This window comes from Nicotiana tomentosiformis, chromosome 6 (assembly GCF_000390325.3).
Source record: "Nicotiana tomentosiformis chromosome 6, ASM39032v3, whole genome shotgun sequence".
NCBI classification, from domain to species: domain Eukaryota; kingdom Viridiplantae; phylum Streptophyta; class Magnoliopsida; order Solanales; family Solanaceae; genus Nicotiana; species Nicotiana tomentosiformis.
This window is the reverse complement of record NC_090817.1, coordinates 139501123-139523647: the sequence shown is the minus strand read 5'-3', so window position 1 is coordinate 139523647 and position 22525 is coordinate 139501123. Positions and strand designations below refer to the sequence as shown.

Genomic DNA, 22525 nt, shown 5'->3' with positions numbered 1-22525 from the left:
AATTTTTCTCCCAAAATTATTTTTCTTAACCATCATACCAAACAACCCCCAAAAAGCATTAACACCATCTTAAGTTAAAGTCAAATTTATCTTATATTGAACTTAGTTAAATCGGATGAGAGAATCTTTTATCAAAATCAAGCTCGTTATGTCAAATGTCGGAAATATTAGTCTCTCGAGTTAGATAAAATCTACTGTATTTCTTCTAAATTTATATACATCATGATTTTTCTCTCTAATTTTGACACTTGTATCACTCGGTTATAATTAGTAAACTTACTGTTGGGATTAAAGATTGATGAATGGGAAATGTTGGGAAGAAAGTGGAGGGAAAGTGAGTTCTCTTTTACTTTGGAAAGAGCAAAGTGTCCCTCGTTGATGGTGGGAAAAAAAGTGAATGTGTTTATATTGAGAAAGCTTCTCTTGGTGTTAAATGGGTTAGAAAGAAAGTAAGCCTCACGCCATCGGCGACGGCTTCGGTCAAACCGAAATAACCTAGGACTCGCGACACGACCCGATCCGGTCCATTTTTTTTCCTGGATTATTTTAAAATTCGTTCTCCCGCAATATTTCAAACAGCATGTTCCAACAGCCATGGTTGTTTCTGAAAGGTTGCAAACCTTTTCTGAAACAGTGCTAGAAAGTCTATAAATATGCTTTGAATCTCAGAATCTTTCCTTACGAAATTTTCTGTTCTTCTTCTTCTGCACAAAATCTTCAGTGTGTTTTACACCCTTCGAGTGGTTCGTTGTTTTATCGGCGTTTTTGGTACCAACACTCCGGTGAGTTAAATCGTTCTATCCTGGGAGAATAATATTCCAGCACCTCGCGTACTTGAGCGGAATAATTTTATCAAACACACACTGTGCATTCAGTGGGCTCGATTTATTCCGAAATTATTTTCCCAGAAATTATTTCGACTTTCTGTTGTTGCTAACTTTCTGTTTCTGTTTTTTCCTGTTTCAGATAGTTTATTATTTCATTATTTACAGTAATACATAGTGTCTAACAATCTTAAGGAAAATATTTAGTGTATTCTGTATTCTGATTTTTGGAGATTAAAACATGTGTGGTTTTCTGCTTCTTCTGAATTTTTCTATTCTGATTTGAAGATATAGAAACTTCATTGGAGTATTAAAATTCAGAAACGATTTGAAGAACATAAAAGCTTCATCGTTTATTGTAAAACAATATATAAAAACTTCAATTTTTATTTATTAAACATATTGTTTATCGTTCATTACAGTACTGTTTACTATTCTATTTTTTACCGTTAATTGAACTCTTTTGTTGTTGATAGTGAGAAATGGCTATTGATAATGAAAATTCTTCTGCGACTGTTGCGGCAACGATGATAGCCTCGTCAAGCCGGACTGTTCTTCCACCGACCGAGAAACCGAAAAAATTTTTTGGAGCCAACTCAAAGGATGGCAACAAAGGGTGTTTTTCTGGCTTACCATACTTGGTATGCAGAAATTCACCAGTGAAGACCCTCCAGTGCCTGCCGCTGACATACCGGATAATGAGAAGTTTATGATTGTTGAGGCGTGGAAACAGGCAGACTTTCTTTGCAAAGGCTACATCCTAAGTGCTTTGGATAATGACTTGTACAATGTCTACAGTGCTGTAAAAACTTCGAAAGAATTATGGGACGCACTTCAGAAGAAGTATAAGACTAAAGATGCATGCTTGAAAAAGTTTGTGGTTGCCAAGTTTCTAGACTATAAAATGATAGACAGCAAAACCGTTGGAACCCAAGTTCAAGAACTTCAACTTATTTTTTACGACCTTATTGCTGAAGATATGGTCGTGAATGAAGCATTTCAAGTGGCTGCAATGATTGAAAAATTGTCTCCTTCGTGGAGAGATTTCAAAAACTATCTTAAGCACAAGCGCAAAGAAATGAAGTTGGACGATCATGGGAGCTAATATCGTTAAGTAGACTGCTCCAAAAAGTAAGAAGAGAAAGAGGTATTCTGGACAGACTAAGGAGCAAAACAAAAAAAAATTCAAGAGCAACTGCTATAATTATGGAAAAGTTGGTCACAAAGCCCTTGATTGTCGTCTCCCGAAAAAGGATAAGAAGAAGGGACAGGCCAACATAGTGGAGAAGAATGATGACATTGATGATCTGTGTGCAATGCTTTCGGAATGCAACCTAGTTAGAAATCTGAAAGAGTGGTGGATTGACTCTGGAGCCACTCGACATGTTTGTGCTGTCAAAGAAGCATCTGCGACTTACTCTATTGTTGGTCCCGAAGAAGAGCTTTCCATGAGAAATACTGCAACAGCCAAGATTGAAGGTTATGGGAAGATATTCCTGAAGATGACTTCCGACAAGGTGTTAACGCTCAACAACGTTCTTCATGTTCCTACTATTAGGAAGAATTTAGTTTCTACTTCTTTACTTATTAAGAATGAATTTAAATGTGTATTTGTTTCTGACAAAGTTGTTGTAAGCAAGAATGAAATGTATGTTGGAAAGGGCTACCTCACAGAGGACCTTTTCAAACTCAATGTAATGGTTGTTGACAGTATGAATAAAATTTCAGCTTCTTCTTATTTATTGGAGTCAAATGATTTAATGGCATATTCGATTAGGACATGTCAATTATAAAACCTTACGGAAGTTAATTAATTTAGAAGTATTGCCTAAATTCGAGTGTAATAAATTAAAATTTCAAATATGTGTTAAATCTAAGTTTGTAAAACATCCTTATAAGTCTGTTGAAAGGAATTCAAATCCTTTAGACTTAATTCATACTGACATTTGTGATATGAAGTCGACACTATCTCGAGGTGGGAAAAAGTATTTTATTACTTTTATTGACGATTGCACTCGATATTGTTATGTCTATTTGCTTAATAGTAAGGATGAAGCAATTGAAGCATTTAAGCAATACAAGAGTGACGTGGAGAATCAATTGAATAAAAAGATCAAAATGATTAGAAGTGATAGGAGTGGAGAATATGAATCTCCGTTTGCAGAAATATATTCGGAATATGAAATTATCCATCAAACTACCGCCCCCTACACACCTCAATCCAATGGAATTGCGGAAAGGAAAAATTGGACATTAAAGGAAATGACAAATTCTTTATTAATAAGTTCCGGGTTACCGCAGAGTTTGTGGGGGGAAGTTATCCTTACAGCTAACCGAATACTCGACAGAGTACCCCATAGAAAAATGCAATCAATTCCATATGAAAAATGGAAAGAAAGAAAATCCAACTTGAAATATTTCAAAGTGTGGGGGTGTTTAGCAAAGGTACAAGTACCTTTACCCAAAAGGGTAAAAATCGGACCAAAAACCGTGGATTGTATTTTCATTAGATATGCGACAAACAGTAAAGCATGTCGGTTTTTGGTTCATAAATCTAATAATCCTGAAATTCATGTTAATACGGTAATTGAATCAGATAATGTTGATTTTTCTGAAAGTATATATCCGTATAAAACTGAATGTGAGTCATTAAGTGAAAGACCTAAACGACCATGGGAAGAACCAAAGGAAAAAATTCTAAGTGAAGAGGATCCAAGGCGTAGCAAACGTCAAAGAACATTTACTTTTTTTGGACCAGATTTTGTGACATTCTTGCTTGAAAATGAGCCTCAAACTTTTAAAGCAGCTATGTCATCTTCTGATTCAACATTTTGGAAGCAGACAGTCAATAGTGAAATTCAATCAATTTTAGATAACCATACTTGGGAATTGGTTGACATTTCTCCATGAAATAAGCTTTTAGATTCGAAATGGATCTTTAAACGGAAAATGAAAGCTGATGGCACTATTGACAAATATAAGGCAAGACTTGTTGGCAAAGGTTATAGACAAAAGGAAGGCCTTGATTACTTTGACACTTACTCGCCAGTAACGAGGATAACATCTATTAGGGTGTTAGTGGCACTGGCGGCCGTGTATGGTCTTGAAATCCATCAATTGGATGTTAAAACAGCTTTCTTAAATGGAGAATTGAAGGAAGAGATTTACATGAAACAACCTGAGGGTTTTGTGATTCCGGGTAAAGAAAAGAAAGTGTGCAAACTTGTTAAGTCGCTTTATGGACTTAAACAAGCACCCAAATAATGGCATGCCAAATTTGACCAAATAATATTGGCAAGTGGGTTTAAAATCAACGAGTGTGACAAGTGTGTTTACATTAAAAACACTCTAGGACATGAAGTCATTGTTTGTTTATATGTTGATGACATGTTGGTAATGAGCAAAAATATGGCAGATATAAATGCTATTAAGCGCATGTTGGCTAGCAGATTCGACATAAAAGACTTAGGAGTTGCTCATATGATCTTAGGAATCAGAATTCACAAGACTCCACAATGTCTAGCATTATCACAGTCTCACTACATTGAAAAGGTACTTGACAAGTTCAAGTATTTGGATTTCAAAATTGCCAAGACTCCAATTGACGTGAGTTATGCACTTCAATGAAGGTGAAAGTGACTCACAACTGGACTATGAAAGAGTATTGAGAAATTTGATGTATATCATGAATTGTACGCGACCAGATATAGCATGTGCTATTAGTAAACTGAGTCGGTTTACAAGTAATCCCAATCAAATACATTGGATGGCAATGAAACGAGTTTTGGGATATCTGAAACATACCCAAAATTACGCTTTGTATTATAACAAATATCCCTTCGTGATCGAGGGATATAGTGATGCAAATTGGATCACTGGATCATCTGAAGTTAAATCCATGAGTGGATATGTTTTCACAATTGGGGGTGGAGCAGTGTCTTGGAAATCATCCAAACAAACGTGCATCGCCCGTTCTACAATGGAATCTGAATTCATAGCTTTAGATAAGGCTGGTGAAGAAGCTGAATGGCTCCGGAATTTCTTGAAAGATATTCTATTTTGGCCCAAATGTTTTGGTACCAATATGTATACATTGTGATAGTCAAGCGGCAATAGGCAGGGCAGGGAGTGTTATGTATAACAAAAAATCTCGCCATATACGACGAAGACACAATATCATTAGACAACTACTCTCTAGTGGTGTTATCACGATAGACTACGTAAAGTCAAGAGATAAAGTGTCGGATCCACTTACAAAAGGCCTATCTAGAAAGACAGTTGAAAGATCATCAAAGGGAATGGGGTTAAGGGATAGGACAAGTCATCATGGCAGTAACTCTACCTAGCAGACTGGAGATCCCAATAGCTAGGTTCAAAGAGAACAAACAAAGTTATGAATGACGGTTCAACATTGTCAAATAACTCAACTCATTCTCATGATGAAGACAATGTTCATAAATCGAGGTAAAGCATTAAGGCTTTTTGATGAGTCAATAAAGCTTAAAGCTTTTTAATGATTTGCTAAGTCTGGCAGGATATGACCAGATAGTGTGTCTATAGGATTACACGTTTAGAAATTACCTATGTGAGTGTGAAGTGTAAGCCGCTTCAAGAGGAATGAAAGTAAAGGCCCATTCTCTAAGCACTCATGAAACCATGCGGTATTCAGGGCTGAAACGAACACAACCGTGAGAACCATGGATGGTTAAGGGTTGATTATGTGATTTATGTTGTCTAGGTATATAACAAAGCTTGACGGTTCAAAAATATCAAATCTACCGATTGATCGAGTATATCCGATATATGTACACTACGGAAAGTTCAAAGGGAAACCTACATATCCAGATGCAATTAATCCTTGCATGTAAAACACACACCCGTCCATGCATTTCTTTGTCTTATAGCCATTCCCCAATCATGTGGGGATTATTGGGATTAAAGATTGGTGAATGAAAAATGGAGGGAAGACAGTTGAGGGAAAGTGAGCTCCCATTTGCTTTGAAAAGAGCAAAGTGTCCCTCATTGGTAGTGGAAAGAAAAATAAATGTGCTTATATTGAGAAAGCACTTCTCTTGGTGTTAAATGGGTTGGAAAGAAAGTAAGCCTCGCGCCGTCGTCGCTCGCTCGGATTTCGGCTTCGGCTTCGGATTCAGTCAAAGATTGATTGATTATTCTTTTTGGATAAATTGTTTTTAATTATTTAATTAATTAATTTAATTAATTAACAAAAATTCAACCCGAAATAATTCAGGACCCGCGACGCGACCCGGTCCGGTCCGTTTTCTTTCCCAAATTATTTTAAAACCCGTTTTTCCGCAATATTTCAAACAACATGTTCCAACAGTCATGGCTGTTTCTAAAAGGTTGCAAACCTTTTCTGAAACAGTGCCAGAAGGTCTATAAATATGCTTTGAATCCCAAAATCTTTCCTTACGAATTTTTCTGCTCTTCTTCTTCTTCTTCTTCTTCTTCTTATTATTCTGCACAAAATATTCAGTGTATTTTATAGCCTTCGAGTAGTTCGTTGTTTCATCGGCGTTTTTGGTACTAACATTCCGGTGAGTTAAATCGTTCTATCCTGGGAGGATAATATTCCAGCACCTCGAGTACTTGAGGGGAATAATTTTCTTAAGGACACACTGTGCATTCAGTGGGCTCGATTTATTCCGAAATTATTTTTTCAAAATTTATTTCGACTTTTGGTTGTTGCTAACTTTCTGTTTCTTTTTTTTCTGTTTCAGAAAGTTTATTGTTTCATTATTTATAGTAATACATAGTGACTAACACTTACTATTTACTATAAGAAAGTCATAATACTTATTAATATTATTACTTTTACTAGATTAAAGCTAACCCTAATATATCTCTAATTGGTGAAAAATAGGTAAGTTTTATCGGATAAATGGTATTTGGTAAAAATGTTTTATACATTGCAACAATTTATTTTTTCCTCATATTATGCTATGGCATGGCCTCAAAAGCGAAAAAAAATAAAGCAAAGCTTTCGAGTAAATTGAAATAATAAAAATAGCACGGGCTAGCCAGTTTTCAGACTGGTAATTAAAAAATAGCCAATATTTGTAAAGTAATTAAAAAATAACCACTATTTTGCTGGCAAATAGACGGTCTTTATGGGGCTATCATGTTAAGTTGTCAACCTCCTTTTGGATCAGTCAAAATACAAAATTAATCAGTCAGTTGAAATTAATTATATTCGCTAGCCAATAAATATGTATAAAACACACACACACACACACACACACACACACACATATATATATATATATATATATATATAAATTATGAATGACTAAAATATACATTTGTCTCTTAAAATTTGGAAGCAATTAAGCCGAATCATGCTTGTTGTCGGGATTTTGGCACGGTATGACAACTTACTCACATAATTAAAAAAAAAACCAATATTATAGATATTGGCATCAGGTAGTCGATAAATGTATATTACAATAATAATATGTATATCAAAATATATATCACAAATTTATTTTTCTTCTTTAATATCAAAACGCTTATTAAAATTTTATTTTCCTTTTTTATATATCTATAATAAGAAATTATAAATATGGTTGTTTAAAATTTATTGTGGTCTCTATATCAATGTATATCACAACGAAAATAATTATATTATTTTTACATATCAATGTATAACACATCAAATCACGTGTATACCAAAATTTATACCACAAGTTTATTTTTCTTCTTTTTGTATATTATAATGTATATCAAAAATTTATTTTCCTTATTCGTATGTTAAAATATATATAAAAAAAATTATTTTTCATCTTTGTATATATCAGTGTAATTTCTTGTGGATTTACTCAAATATATACTAGAGATAGTTTGATATACAAGATGGGAATTATAATCATTTCTTAATAATAAATAAATAAAAAGAGGGAAGAAAAAAGAATGACGCTCTGGCTAACTATATAAAAATTCTCCATATATCGATTCAACTTTTTGGATCTAACTCATTTAATTTTCAATACTAATTAAGTAATTTTAATAAGAAAAAGTATATAAAATTTGTATAGTTTTTGTATATAATATACAAAATGTATATATATACTAAAAAAATAGTTATTATTTTAAAAACGGCTATACAGTGTCATTTTCCCGTCGTCTTTCTATAATTGGGCCGAAACAATCTCAATAAAAGGAGCCCATCTCAAGTAAGTAAGCAAAGCCTTTGGCCCAAGTCGCTCAAAACCAGAGCACTCGGCATTTCATTGGCGGAATACAGTAGCCGCCCGTAGAACTCCAAGTATCATATCTTCACCCGAACACCGCAACCCATCGCCCCTTATGCCTCTGTTCCAAGCCATCAGATTAGAGAAATAGAGTAAGCAGATTAACAGAGAACTAATCAGGTATTTCTTTCTGGATCTGTAAGTTTTGATTGTTTTAATTGGTGTTCTGTTTTAATCACCAATTTGATGAAACCTTATTTTAAACTAATTTCATCAGAATATTGGAAATAAATGAGCCCAAATAGAGCAGAAGTACGAATATAGAACAATCTGAATAGATTAGTTTGAAATTAAGGTGTAATTGATTGATTGATGGATATGCCTTGATCATGGTTGAGCTCCACTTTAAATTTCTAAATTGACCCTATATTCAGGTGATTGGATTATGTATATTCCATGGAAAATAACATCCACGTAACTTTGTGCCGGACCTCTGCTTTGCTACTTACATTACCTTTTGAAGCTCTTGCACATTTACGTGTTGGTTTCGCTTAAGCACGAGTCTGTTTTTTTTCTTGATCAAGATTGTGTTTTTATTTAACATATATATAGATATCAAGAAGATGACATATACAGCTCAATTTGAATAATTGTTTTCCTTTGACATACGATTCATATTAATTTTAATTTTATATAAAGTTCTCCTATTCTCTTCTGAGTTCTGAATTACATGCTGTTGTCTATCTAGGTTGCAGGATTTTGTTCGTCTGCCGGATCTTTCTGTGTGGGTTTCTGCACATTGTATTTCGGAGGCAAGACTCATGTCTGCGCCAAATGAGGATAATATCTCTAATCCGCAGGTAATACACGTCTTAAAGTGATACTAGAAACACATATTTGGTTATCGCTGTTGCTTAACTGCTATAAAGAATTGTATGTGTCAGCTGTATGTGAAGGCAATTAGGAGAATGTTCCTAATATGTTGAATCTATTCGTTCTCCTTCCTGTGGTCAACGCATAAAATTGTTGTCTACTATACTCCACCCACGTTTCTGCATGTTGTCTGTTTATCTTGAAGACCTAGTTCTTTTTCAATGTCTTCTACATGATTAGTAACTTCCAACTTATATTATCTGCAAAAAAGCACCAACTACATTAAATCTTTTCCATGTAAGCATTGGGGGTTGGAGGGGGGTGTATTCATTTTTTAAGCTTAGTTTTTCTCTGTTGCATGCTCAAAGTCAGGACATCTTGTAAATGGGTGATAATAATCGATTCTGTGTTTTACTTCATGCCAATCTTGTCGATATCTAACTGTTGGCCTACTTTGCATTCTCTGTGCAGTTGTCCTCTCACGTTTTCAGTGAGCTCCTTGATTCTATCATTGTTGATGTTGCATCTGAGTGTCACCGAATAGCAAAACTAGGTCTTGATTGTAATGTAGAAGAAGAGGAGGAAGAACTGCGGTTGTCTGCCCAAGCTCGGGCAACAGTAGCTGATCCTAGCAACAGTAGTGAAACAAATGGCAAATACATTGTAGATATATTTGGGCAAACTCATCCTCCTGTCGCAAATGAGATACTTGAATGTATGAACTGTAGCCGGTCTATAGTGGCTGGACGGTTTGCTCCTCACTTGGAAAAATGCATGGGAAAGGTAGATTATTTCCTATTTCAGCACCCAATTTCAGATTGACCCCATATCAGTATATCCAAATTATTTTCTGTTAATACTACTGTGATATGTTAAAGGAGTGTTGAACTTGGCTGCAGGGGAGGAAGACCCGTCTTAAGGCAACAAGAAGTAGCACTGCTCAGAACCGATATACACGAAGCAGTTCTGTTTCAACCTACTCCCCTTATTCAAATCCCACCAGCTCGAGCCGGTTACCAAATGGAAGTTCCGGTGTTGCAGGTAATGAATACTCAAATGGCTCCTTAGAAGAATTGTGATATGGCCTTGGAGGCCAATGTAGGAGGCTGATTCATCTTCAGGTGAAGAATTGAACTGAGAAGACTACTTGGGACTTCCCTTTGTTGCTTCAAATCCTCCTTATCTGTCGTGCATTTGGGCGGCCACAAGGAGCAGACAGTATGATTTTGTCTGTAAATATATGCAAGCATGGGTTTCACATCCAACTGGTTTAGTGCGTGTTGGCTTTCACAAACCAGAGTTTAGTAGTTGAATCTAACTTGTTAACATTGTATGACAAATGTCTTAACAATTCTAGGTCATAGTCAATGCCTTTATCATCAGTTCTTTTGTTATATTTATTATGGAAAAGGTCCAAATATGCCATTGTACTATACGAAATTGAGCTCATTTGTCCTTCGTTAATACTTTAGCTCAAGAATATCATTACCGTCACATAGTTGGTCCATATATGACCTTACAGTCACAATTGGTCCATATATATCATTTTCGAAACGGAATCCACCCAAACTAATTAGTTTTTTCGTTAATTGTATTAAAGTGCATTACAAACACTATTTCCTTTTTATTAGTACTTTTTTTTCTTTACCTTTCTTTTTTCTTTCTTCTTTTTTCTTTCTTCTTTTTTCTTTTCTTCTCTTTTTCTTTTTCCCATATCCGATTTTCTCCATTGCAGATGCCTTCTCCATTTTCGTCACCAATTTTACTTGATAAAACTCATGAATTCCCGACTCAACTTGACAAAACTCATGAATTACTATCACAAACCCCACCACGTTCTTTCCCTAACACTCAACCTCATAAGCCTAGTGACGACTCTAACCTTTTTTGCGTCTAGCATTCCAATTCTTTCCTCAAAACTTCTTAAATGAATGATAAAGCAAATAGAGTTTCAAGATTTGTTAGAAAAATGTACCTTATTCAATAAAATTAAAATTAACACTTACCAAAGGTACAGAAATTGGTCAAAGTGGATAAAGTAATAAGTAATAAGTAATATATATATATATATATATATAATTCCAATTCCTTTTTTGGAAGTTGATTATGCTTTTCATATGACAGGATTCTCTAAATAATTAGGCACCCAAAAAGAACTAAATAATCTCCAAAAGTTCAAAACTCAAACCACTGAAGCAAAGGCACCCCAGAAGAATTAACCAATTTCCAAAGAGTTCAAATTTTACATCGCATACTGGTTTCCAGTTTTATTTTTGCTATTGTTCGGTTAAAGCGGTTTCACAGCTTTGTGCTTTCCCTAGTTCTTACTAGACACCAGATCTAAAATTTAGCCTTCTAGATTACTGTTTAACAGCAAAGTATAAACTGAAATCATTTTATGACTAACAAAATCGTATTATAATTATGTGACAAAAGATAAGAAAATTGTAACTTGCATTGTTGGGATCCTCATTTAAGAATAGTTCGCTTTGTGCTCATCGCGTGGCTGCGTGAGTTTTGCTTTAGTGAACGAGCTAGTTTTATATTCGTTGCAGCTGCTCTCTTTTACACCTCCCCTTCGGTGTGGGATTTTAATGATTCTTCACAATTAATACCACACGGGCACACTGCTAATATGGGCTTCTGTTAGGGCCTTGGGGAAGCCCAAGCCTTTTAGAAGATTTTTTGGTGCTCCAGGGTGGAATTCAAAAATAGTCACAATTTTAAAAGTAATCGAAATTTAGCAACTTTTCATGTAAAGATAAATTTGAACAAAAATACTGTTCAAAATTCGAAAAATATTTCAGCATAATATACTGGAGTTCGAATTTTTTACATGTGAATTTCGAACATAATATACTGGAACTATATACTCGAGTTCTAGTATATTATGATGGAGTTCCAGTAAATACATTGGAACTCCATCATAATATACTGAAATTCCAGCATAATATGTTGGTCTAGCATAATATGCTGGAAGTTCATACACAAGTGCTCTAAACTCCAGTTTATTATGCTTGAACTTTCCGTGTTACAGCAAAATAGTGGCTATTTTTCAATGACTTTATAAACGCTAGCTATTTTTCAATTACCAGTCCGAAAACTGGCTAGCACGTGCTATTTTTACGGGAAAATGACACTGTATAGTTGCTCTCAAAATAATAACCGAAAAAATATATATATTGTTTGTATATATTATACACTTTTTCGGCTACCGAATGTGGCGCGGGCTAAAAGTAAAAAAAATACAAATATAATACCCGACACAATATATATTATATATACTTTATATATATTTTTATACTTTTTAGTTAGCGAATATAATTAATTTTTATATATCGGTCTTTTTTGAATTTGCCCCCGCTTTTCCCCCTGTTCTGAAGCAAGCAGATCTTTTCCTCTAGTTAAAGGTTCTTCTTGTTATGACTAGTAAATTTCTCTGTTTTCGTTTTGTAGTAAAGTCCTTCCCCAAACCTGTTATCCTTAGACAGTAGACTCTTCAGCTTTCTCCAAGATTTTAAACAACGTCACATTGTACAAGGGACTTCACAAATGTCTCAACAATTCTAGTTCATAGTCGATAATGCCTTTATCATAGTAAAGGGCAAAAAATGCACTTGAACTATCTGAAATAGCTCAAAAATGTTATTCGTTTATTTTTTGTACCAAAAATATCTTTGTCGTTTATATTTTGGACATTAAATGCCTTAAACCGTTAGTCTTGCCATTGAATGTGACATAACAGTCCAACTGGGTTAGATTTGCTTACATGGCCATCCACCTAAGCAATCCACCATGACAAAATTATTTTTTCGGAAAAAATCTTTTTCTAGAATTTTTTATTAAAATACAAAATCAACAATTATTCCAAAAAAGTAAAAACTTTCCGGAAAAATTACTTATTTCGGAATTTTTTATTAAAATACAAAATCAACACTTATTCCGAAAAAAGTAAAAAATTTCCGGAAAAATTAATTATTTCAGAAATTTTTATTAAAATACAAAATCAACACTTATTCCGAAAAAAGTAAAAAAAATCCGAAAAAATTCTTTATTTCGGGGTTTTATATTAAAATACAAAATCAACACTTATTCCGAAAAAAGTAAAAAAAATCCGGAAAAATAAATATTTGGGGGTTATTTTCCGGAATTTTTTTACTTTTTTCGGAATAAGTGTTGATTTTATATTTTAATAAAAATTTCCGAAATAAATATTTTTTCCGAAAATTTTTTACTTTTTACGGAATGAGTATTGATTTTGTATTTTAATAAAAATTACCGAAAAATATTTTTTCCGAAAAAATAATTTTGCCATGCTGGATTGCTTAGGTGGATGGCCATGTAAGCAAATCTAACCCAGTTGGTGTCACGACCCAAAATCTCACTCGTCGTGATGGCGCCTATCTCAATACTAGATAAACCGACAATCTCAATAAACCACCATATCTTTTAAGTTTGACAACATAACATCTAAATTTTTAGCGGAAGAAAAACTCACAAATATATATATAAACACTCCCAAAACTCAGTGTCACTAGGTACATGAGCATTTAATATGATTTTACAAGTCTGAAAAATACGGTCTATGATAGTCTGAGACCAAATAAAGTAAACAAGGAGATAAGAAAGGAGAGACAAAGTCTGCGAAATACGGCAACTACCTCCGAATCTCCGAAAAATTAACTGCGCAAAAGAATCAACACCCGTTATGTCCAGGAACACCTGGATCTGCATACGAGTGCAGGGTGTAGTATGAGTACAACCAACTTAGTAAGTAATAATAATAAATAAGGAACTAAAGATAGTGACGAGCCACACAGTTATAGTTCATTTTCAGTAATTCCAGCAAAGAATAGACATGGTATCAATTCCAGCAGTTTAAGTCAAGTCAATTTTATACAGCTCAAGTTAATGTAATCCAGATATAAAATTTTTTAAAGAATTTCACAACAATGACAATGTAGCAATTAAGTGCAACAACAAATGAAAAGTAAGTACAGCCTCTCAGGGCAACAGTCACTCCACTCGTCACAACAACTCAACCACTCGGCTCTCAACCCTCAGCACTCACACTTAATGGGTACCCGCGCTCACTGGGGATGTGCAGACTCCGGGGGGGCTCCTACAGCCCAAGCGCCATAATCTGCACGGACAACTCACGTGCTATAATATCCTGCACGGACAACTCACGTGCCATAATATCCTTACCTCACCGACAGGCCCTCGGCCTTACTCAGTCCTCAACCTCTCTAGTCTCTCGAGCTCTCAGAAATCACAAAGATCAGCCCAAACAAGGATAACATAGTGTATCAACAAATATCAAGAAAGACTGAGGTATAATACGCAAGAAAAATTATGACTGAGTACAAGACAGCAATTAACAAATAATTCAACAAGTACGCGACTTATGCGGGTCCCAACAGTACTATAACATAGCCTAAGCATGATTTCTAACATGATTTACAGTCAAATTTGTTCAACACATAGAGAGCATATAGCTAACAATAAGTTATTCAACTTTACAGTTTCACGGGACGGACCAAGTCACGATCCCCTCGGTGCACGCCCACACGCCCGTCACCTAGCATGTGCGTCACCTCCAAAATAATCACATGACACAAAATTCCGGGGTTTCATACCCTCAGGGCTAGATTTAAAACTGCTACTTACCACAAATCGTGAGATTCTTATTCCGCTAAGCCTTTGCCTTGTAAATTGGCTTCCAAACGCTCAACCCTCAGCACTCACACTCAATGGGTACCCGCGCTCACTGGGGGTATGCAGACTCCGGAGGGGCTCCTACCGCCCAAGCGCCATAATCTGCACGGACAACTCACGTGTTATAATATCCTGCACGGACAACTCACGTGCCATAATATCCTTACCTCACCGACAGGCCCTCGGCCTTACTCAGTCCTCAACCTCTCTAGTCTCTCGAGCTCTCAGAAATCACAAAGATCAGCCCAAACAAGGATAACATAGTGTATCAACAAATATCAAGAAAGACTGAGGTATAATACGCAAGAAAAATTATGACTGAGTACAAGACAGCAATTAACAAATAATTCAACAAGTACGCGACCTATGCGGGTCCCAACAGTACTATAACATAGCCTAAGCATGATTTCTAACATGATTTACAGTCAAATTTGTTCAACACATAGAGAGCATATAGCTAACAATAAGTTATTCAACTTTAGAGTTTCACAGGACGGACCAAGTCACGATCCCCTCGGTGCACGCCCACATGCCTGTCACCTAGCATGTGCGTCACCTCCAAAATAATCACATGACACAAAATTCTGGGGTTTCATACCCTCAGGGCTAGATTTAAAACTGCTACTTACCACAAATCGTGAAATTCTTATTCCGCTAAGCCTTTGCCTTGTAAATTGGCCTCCAAACGCCTCGAATCTAGCCACAAATAATTCGATTCAGTCAATTAAATTTATTAAAATTAATTCCATAAGAAAATGCTAATTTTCCATAAAAATCCGAAATTTAGCTCAAAAATCGTTCGTGGGGCCCACGTATCGGAACCCGACAAAAATTATAAAATCCGAAAACCATTCCGATACGAGTTCAACCATACCAATTTTATCAAATTTTGATAACAACTTGGCCTCCAAATCTTAAATTTTTATTTTTGGAAGATATTTGCAAAACTCTTGATTTCTTCCATTTAAATCCGAAATAAATGATGAATATAACCATATAATCATGAAGTATAATCACTTTCGGATATATAACATTTACCCCAATCCATATGATGAAAATCGCCTCAAATATCACTTCACTCCGAGCTCCATAGCTCAAAATATGTTAAAAATGACTGAAACCTCAAAATATAGCTACTGCCCAGGTATTTACTCTTCGCGATCGCGAAGCACAAAATTTTTCAGCCCCAAAAGTGCTCTTCGCGATCGCGGAAAACCAATCGCGACTGCGAAGAACAAACTCCCCAACTCTTCTAGACAGCCTCTAGTATAATGGTCATAACGTTTTGTACAAAACTCTAAATTGTAAATGGTTTAACTTTCTGAAAACTAGACACCAAAATCTATAACTTTCATTTGTTGTTCATCTCCCAATTCCTTATATATTGCTAGATATAAGCTTCCAAAGTCAGCCCTATGCAACAGAGATTTCCAAACTCTTCTCAGACATCCTATAGTGTATCTACCATAACGTTTTGTACACAACTCCAAATGATAAATGGTTTACCTTTCTGAAAACTAGACATCAAGGACTACAATTTTAAATTTTTGGATCTTCTCTAAATTCCTTATAGATTGCATGATATAAGTTTCTAAAATCGGATCAGTACAGAGAAATTTTGTTCGATGCAATCGCGAAAGAGCTTCCGCGATCGCGATTCACAAGGCCCCAAACTGTTGTTTGCTCTTCGCGAACGCAACCAAATATTCACGATGCACACCTCTGTAGGCAGAAACCAACAATTAAAAATGGCCTAGAAAGGGTCCGAAACCACCTCGAAACTCACCCGAGCTCCTCGGGACCTCAACCAAATATACCAACAAGTCCTAAAATATCATACGAACTTAGTGGAAGCCTCGAATCACATCAAACAACGCTAAAACCAAGAATCGCACGTCAATTCAAGCCTAATGAACTTTAAACTTTCAAATTCTATATCTTGTGCCGAAATACATCAAATCAATCCGGAATGACTTCAAATTTTGCACACAAGTCATAAATAACATAACGAAACTATTCCAATTTTCAGAATCGGATTCCGTCCTCGATATCAAAAAGTCACCTCCCTCCCCGGTCAAACTTTCTAAAATTCAACTTTCGACATTTCAAGCCTAATTCCACTACGGACCTCCAAATAATTTTCTGGACACACTCCTAAGTCCAAAATCACCATACCGAGCTATTGGAATCATCAGAATTAAATTCCGAGGTCGTTTACACATAAGTCAATATCTGGTCAACTATTTCAACTTAAGCTTCCAACATGAAAATTTATTTTTCCAAACTAACTCCGAAATACCTTAAAACCAAAACCTACAATTCACACAAGTCATAATACCTCGTAGGAAGTTATTCAAGACTTCAAATAGTTGAAAGGAGCATAAACGCTCAAAACGACCGGTCGGGTCGTTACAATCTCCTCCCTAAACATATGTTCATCTTCGAACGTGCCAAAAGTTGTTCTTAACCTTCAAATATCTATTTCACCTTACCACACACATACCCGGGGGTGATCTCACGTCACCCTACTCTATAAAGGCCTAACCACACAACCTAGCTGAAAATCATTAATTTAACCTTAGCTCAAAAAACTTGGAGCCAAATTTCCAACATCCTGAATTCTTTTCAAGACCCAAATCTCACATCTACACACTGTATAACCCTGAACAAGCTGTATCCAGTCATAACTATAATCCCAGATATAATCGCATAACATACTACACAACTCGCATACTCGTAACACCATTTTTATCATAGTAACTACTCAAAACCAACCAAGTACTAGTATAAAACCTCATATCAAGCCAAACTTCATTCCAAAAACCTTCGTACTCTGCTGATAATAAAAGAAACATGCAAAAATTTGATGACCCCTTATCAGAGCAACAAGTCATAGAGCTCTCTGGCTCTAGCCAGAACCATAATCACTTTCTAAGCCGGCTTTCAATAATATCTTCCCGAATATACCATAATCAAACCTGATAGTACCTATTCTAGGTCCAATGACCTTATATTATTAAACACAACTATCCCAAGCCACAACTGTGCAATCTGTGTACTTAAATATGAGAGATGTCTCAAGGAAAAGAACCGTATTGCAAGTTCAACAAGCACCACTATAACCGTAATGTTACAATCAACTCCTCAAATTTCATGAAGAGGATAATTGTAGGCGTATATGCACAATTGTAGAGGAAGAAAATTAATAAATCAGATAAATTATCATAGAAATAAAATTTTCACACAAGGCACGGACGACTCACGTGCCAATAATATGAATCGCCTGGCATGGTCACAGGCCTCCAGTCCCAGCATATCATATATAAGAAATTAAACCAGTACACTTGTATATGATAATGAAATAAGATTCTCATGCTCCTGGACTGGTATAAATAACATGCCATAGTGTAAGCATGTGCAAAGTCTGCTATCACACTTCAAATCGATAATTTAACGCAGAAATAGTAACTACCCCGTTTATTCAAGGAAATTAGCCTCTTTATAACCTTAAATGTAGCCCAGATAGTTTTCAACAAAGGTATGAACATGAGAAACATTATAACTTTACGCTTAACAATCAACTCTAGGCATATCATAGCCTAAGCATTCTTTCGAGTATGAATATTTGCCTGATGCCCGCACATTGGCTCAAACCTCACATATATGCACACTTATACCGCGTAACTATCACAAATAATTAACGCAACTAGTGCCTCCACTGAGTTTAAAGAAAATACTCCCCTCAAACAGGCCGCAACCCGAAACAATATACTTCTGAGAACTCTCAGTCTCCAAATTCATCAAACACATGAATCACCGTAACTGATCCCAACTCCAGCACTAGAATGACTAACACATCTTCCATTCACGATCCTCCCATGAGGAATACTTTCATAATTCTTCCATGCCACATAGCAATAATTTGAATATCAGCAGTCTATCAACTAGGTGAGTACTGCAATGCCAATTAACATCCGTAAGTCAAAACACTATGCGCCTTTTGGAATGCGCACCCTTCTCAGGGATTATCGAGCAGTTATAACATTCATCTAAATATCTAAAACTGACCATTCTATCCAAAATTCGTGATCTTCCTTTCAAGAATGAACTGCCACCTTATACATGTAAATCTAAATCTGGCACAACACATTACATCTATCATGTGAAAGGCACGAGAATCTCATTATAAACTCCGAGTCACCAGCAAATCACATACCCTATTAGTTAGAAACATTTATCTTGCTTCTTTCCAGGAGGAAATCACAATACACAACATGTTCCCCACACCGGTAGAAAATATCTGGTTCAAACTATGGTAGAAACCATCATGAACACTTTGAAATCCATTTGCACATAACCAAGCTATCAAAACTGAATTCCTCTAACTCGACCAAGCCACACAGGTTGCCAAATTTGAGAGTATTGCCAACAAACACCCGTAAAGCCTCACCTCGTCATAAGAACTAAAAGAACCGAGCATACCGTTACCATATTGATCCAGCATGTTACCCATTTGTCCTATTTTCTCCAAGTTTCTTCTCGATTATACTCAAGTTGCCATTTCTCCTTGTCAGAACACCATTACTTTACCCAAAGCTCACAACAAGACATCCTAACATGAAACTACACCGCCCTAAGGCCCATAAGCCATTGTATTCTTCTTAAGCACCTCCATAAATACCACAACTGTAACACTCACTCTGAAAATACCTTATGCGAATTTAAAATTGTTCCTCTTTCCTTTCTTATACTAAAATGTAGAATCCATAGTCAAACAGAATTACTGCACGTCCCGATACCATCCAATATAAGTAACTGATTCTAGTGATTACAAATTCGAATTTTTTTTTAATTTCCACATATACATTTTGAATCCATTAGAACTCTCTCGAGGGTCATCCACTGTGCTCAAATCTAATTTACTCCGCTCCAAACGGGCCGAAAGACATGTGCTCCTTTAGCACGATCAACACTCAAAGAAGTAACCCTGCCTTAACACGGCCAATCGAATCCATACTTCGTGCGCATTACATCCTTCAAAATAACAACTTAATCATTCCATAACTTTTATATTTTCATAAAGTTCAATGTAACCCGTATCCAGGAATTTACTTACCCGAGTTATCCTCGATATCCACCTCTGTAAATCATAACTAATCCACAAGTATGCCTCAAATCAAAACTAAAATTTAACATATATCCATGAAATTGAATTGTCAATAGCAGACTCCCCCACTTGGCTCAAAGCCATAGAACAAAACACTTGATAACTCACAATACCCATACTTCATTACTGCCATAATACTGCAGTCAGTTCAACGAAAATTCTTCTCAAGCTTATGCAACACCCACCATAAAATACCTCAATCATCCGCTAAGTTAGCATTTATTCTCACGACAATCAAGTCAACTTTTTCAACCCAATTCAAATTCAAATCTCAATACATACGCCTCGTTGGTAGAAAAGAAACTCTCTATTCACATCATAAGGAACACACCTACATAGATTACTGCACAGGAGATAACCCACCTGCTTAGTCTCAAATTGGCATCTTGTTATACTCTTTCGCAGTCATAATTACTATGAAATCACTTAATCTTTATGAGTCCAAACTCATTAACCAGACACGAGAATTTAATTTGCCCCCAAATTTAACAACGTGAAAGATCTTTCAAAACATTCACACTCGAGATTGTACATCATATAAAAATGAAAATAAAGCACCCAATGGCATTCCTTTAAATTTCAAGGAAACACTTCTCGTCATATTCAAATCGTCTTAACACATCCCGCAGTTACATCATACTCATCACAATGCCATTCCATCGCTCATCGAGCCACAAATTTCACTCGTATGGACATTACCGGACATATGAGTCCAAATGTACAGGTTACAACTGAAGCTACCGAGCCTAAGCTGCGGTCTAAACCTGGCCTCAAGTCCTCCAGACTATCCCATCACCAAAACACAAAATACATATCTTGAACCTCGTTTAACGAATCACAAACCGGTGATACACAACTGATACCGAGCGCTCATGTGCGCATACGAATGCGTGGAAGGAATTCAAAGATTAATGTTTCAAGTTGAATCAATTCCGCATGATATAATACAAGAAAGTGAAATTTTTCTAAGGGTTCGGCAGCCTCTCGAAGATAAGTACAGACGTCTCCGTACTGATCTGCAAGACTCTACTAAACCAGTTCATGACTCGTGAGACCTAAGTTACCTAGAGCTCTGATACCAACTTGTCACGACCCAAAATCCCCCCCGTCATGATGGCGTCTATCACAATAATCGGCAAGCCGATAATCTCAATAAACCACCATATCTTTCAAGTTTGAAAACATAACATCTAAATTTTTAGCGGAAGAAAAACTCACAAATACATATATAAACACTCCCAAAATCTGGTATCACCGGGTACATGAGCATCTAATATTATTACAAGTCTGGAAAATACGATTTATGATAGTCTGAGACAAATTACAGTAAACAGGGAGATAGGGAAGGAGAGACAAGATCTGCGAAATATGACAACTATCTCCGAATCTTCAAAAAATCAACTGCGTGAAAACATCAACACCCGTTATGTCCGGGAACACCTGGATCTGCACACAAAGTACAGGGTGTAGTATGAGTATAACCAACTCAATAAGTAACAATAATAAATAAGGACCTGAAAATAGTGATGAGCTACACAATTATAGTTCATTTTTAGAAATTCCAGCAAAGAATAGACATGGTATCAATTCCAGCAGTTTAAGTCAAGTCAATTTTATACAGCTTAAGTTCATGTAATCCAGATATAAAATCTTTCAGAGAATTTCACAACAATGACATATAGCAATTAAGTGCAACAACAAATGAAAAACAAGTACAGCCTCTCAGGGCAACAGTCACTCCACTCGTCACACAACTCAACCACTCGGCTCTCAACCCTCACACTCACACTCAATGGGTACCCGCGCTCACTGGGGGTGTTCAGACTCCGGCGGGGCTCCTACAGCCCAAGCGCTATAATCTGCACTGACAACTCACGTGCTGCACGGATAACTCATGTGCTATAATATCCTGCACGGATAACTCACGTGCCATAATATCCTTACCTCACCGATAGGCCCTCGACCTTACTCAGTCCTCAACCTCTCTAATCTCTCGGTCTCTCAGAAATCACAAAGATCAGCCCAAATAAGGATAACATAGTGTATCAGCAAATATCAAGAAAGACTAAGGTATAATATGCAAGAAAAATCATGATTGAGTACAAGACAGAAATTAGTAAATAATTCAACAAGTATGCGACCTCTGCGGGTCCCAACAGTACTATAACATAGCCTAAGCATGATTTATAACATAATTTACAGTTAAATTTCTTCAACACATAGAGAGCATATATCTAACAATAAGTTATTCAACTTTACAGTTTTACGGGACGGACCAAGTCACAATCTCCTCGGTCCACGCCCACACTCCTGTCACCTAGCATGTGTGTCACCTCCAAAATAATCACATAACATAAATTTTTGGGGTTTTATACCCTCAGGACCAGATTTAAAATAGTTACTTACCTCAAACCGTGAAATTCTTATTCCGCTAAGCCTTTGCCTCATTAATTGGCTTCCAAACACCTCGAATCTAGCCGCAAATAATTCAGTTCAGTTAATAAAATTTATTGGAATTAATTTTATAAGAAAATATTAATTTTTCATAAAAATCTAAAATTTAGCTCAAATATCATCTGTGGGGTCTACATCTCGGAACCCGACAAAATTTAAAAAATCCGAATACCCATTCCGATACGAGTTCAACCATACCAATTTTATCAAATTCTGATAACAACTCGACCTCCAAATCTTAAATTTTTATTTTTGGAAGATTTTTACAAAAATCTTGA

At 35.9% G+C, this 22525-nt stretch overlaps 1 protein-coding gene across 1 annotated transcript; it reads left to right on the top strand.

The window, feature by feature from the left end:
* The first annotated feature begins 8075 nt into the window (after positions 1–8075).
* On the top strand, positions 8076–10348 carry LOC104115644 (SAGA-associated factor 11). The gene is made up of 4 exons (XM_009626319.4): positions 8076–8215; positions 8784–8895; positions 9380–9691; positions 9808–10348. The coding sequence occupies exons 2-4, from the start codon at positions 8857–8859 to the stop codon at positions 9985–9987; spliced, it is 531 nt and encodes a 176-aa protein (XP_009624614.1). The 5' UTR covers positions 8076–8215; positions 8784–8856; the 3' UTR covers positions 9988–10348.
* Positions 10349–22525: the final 12177 nt, after the last annotated feature.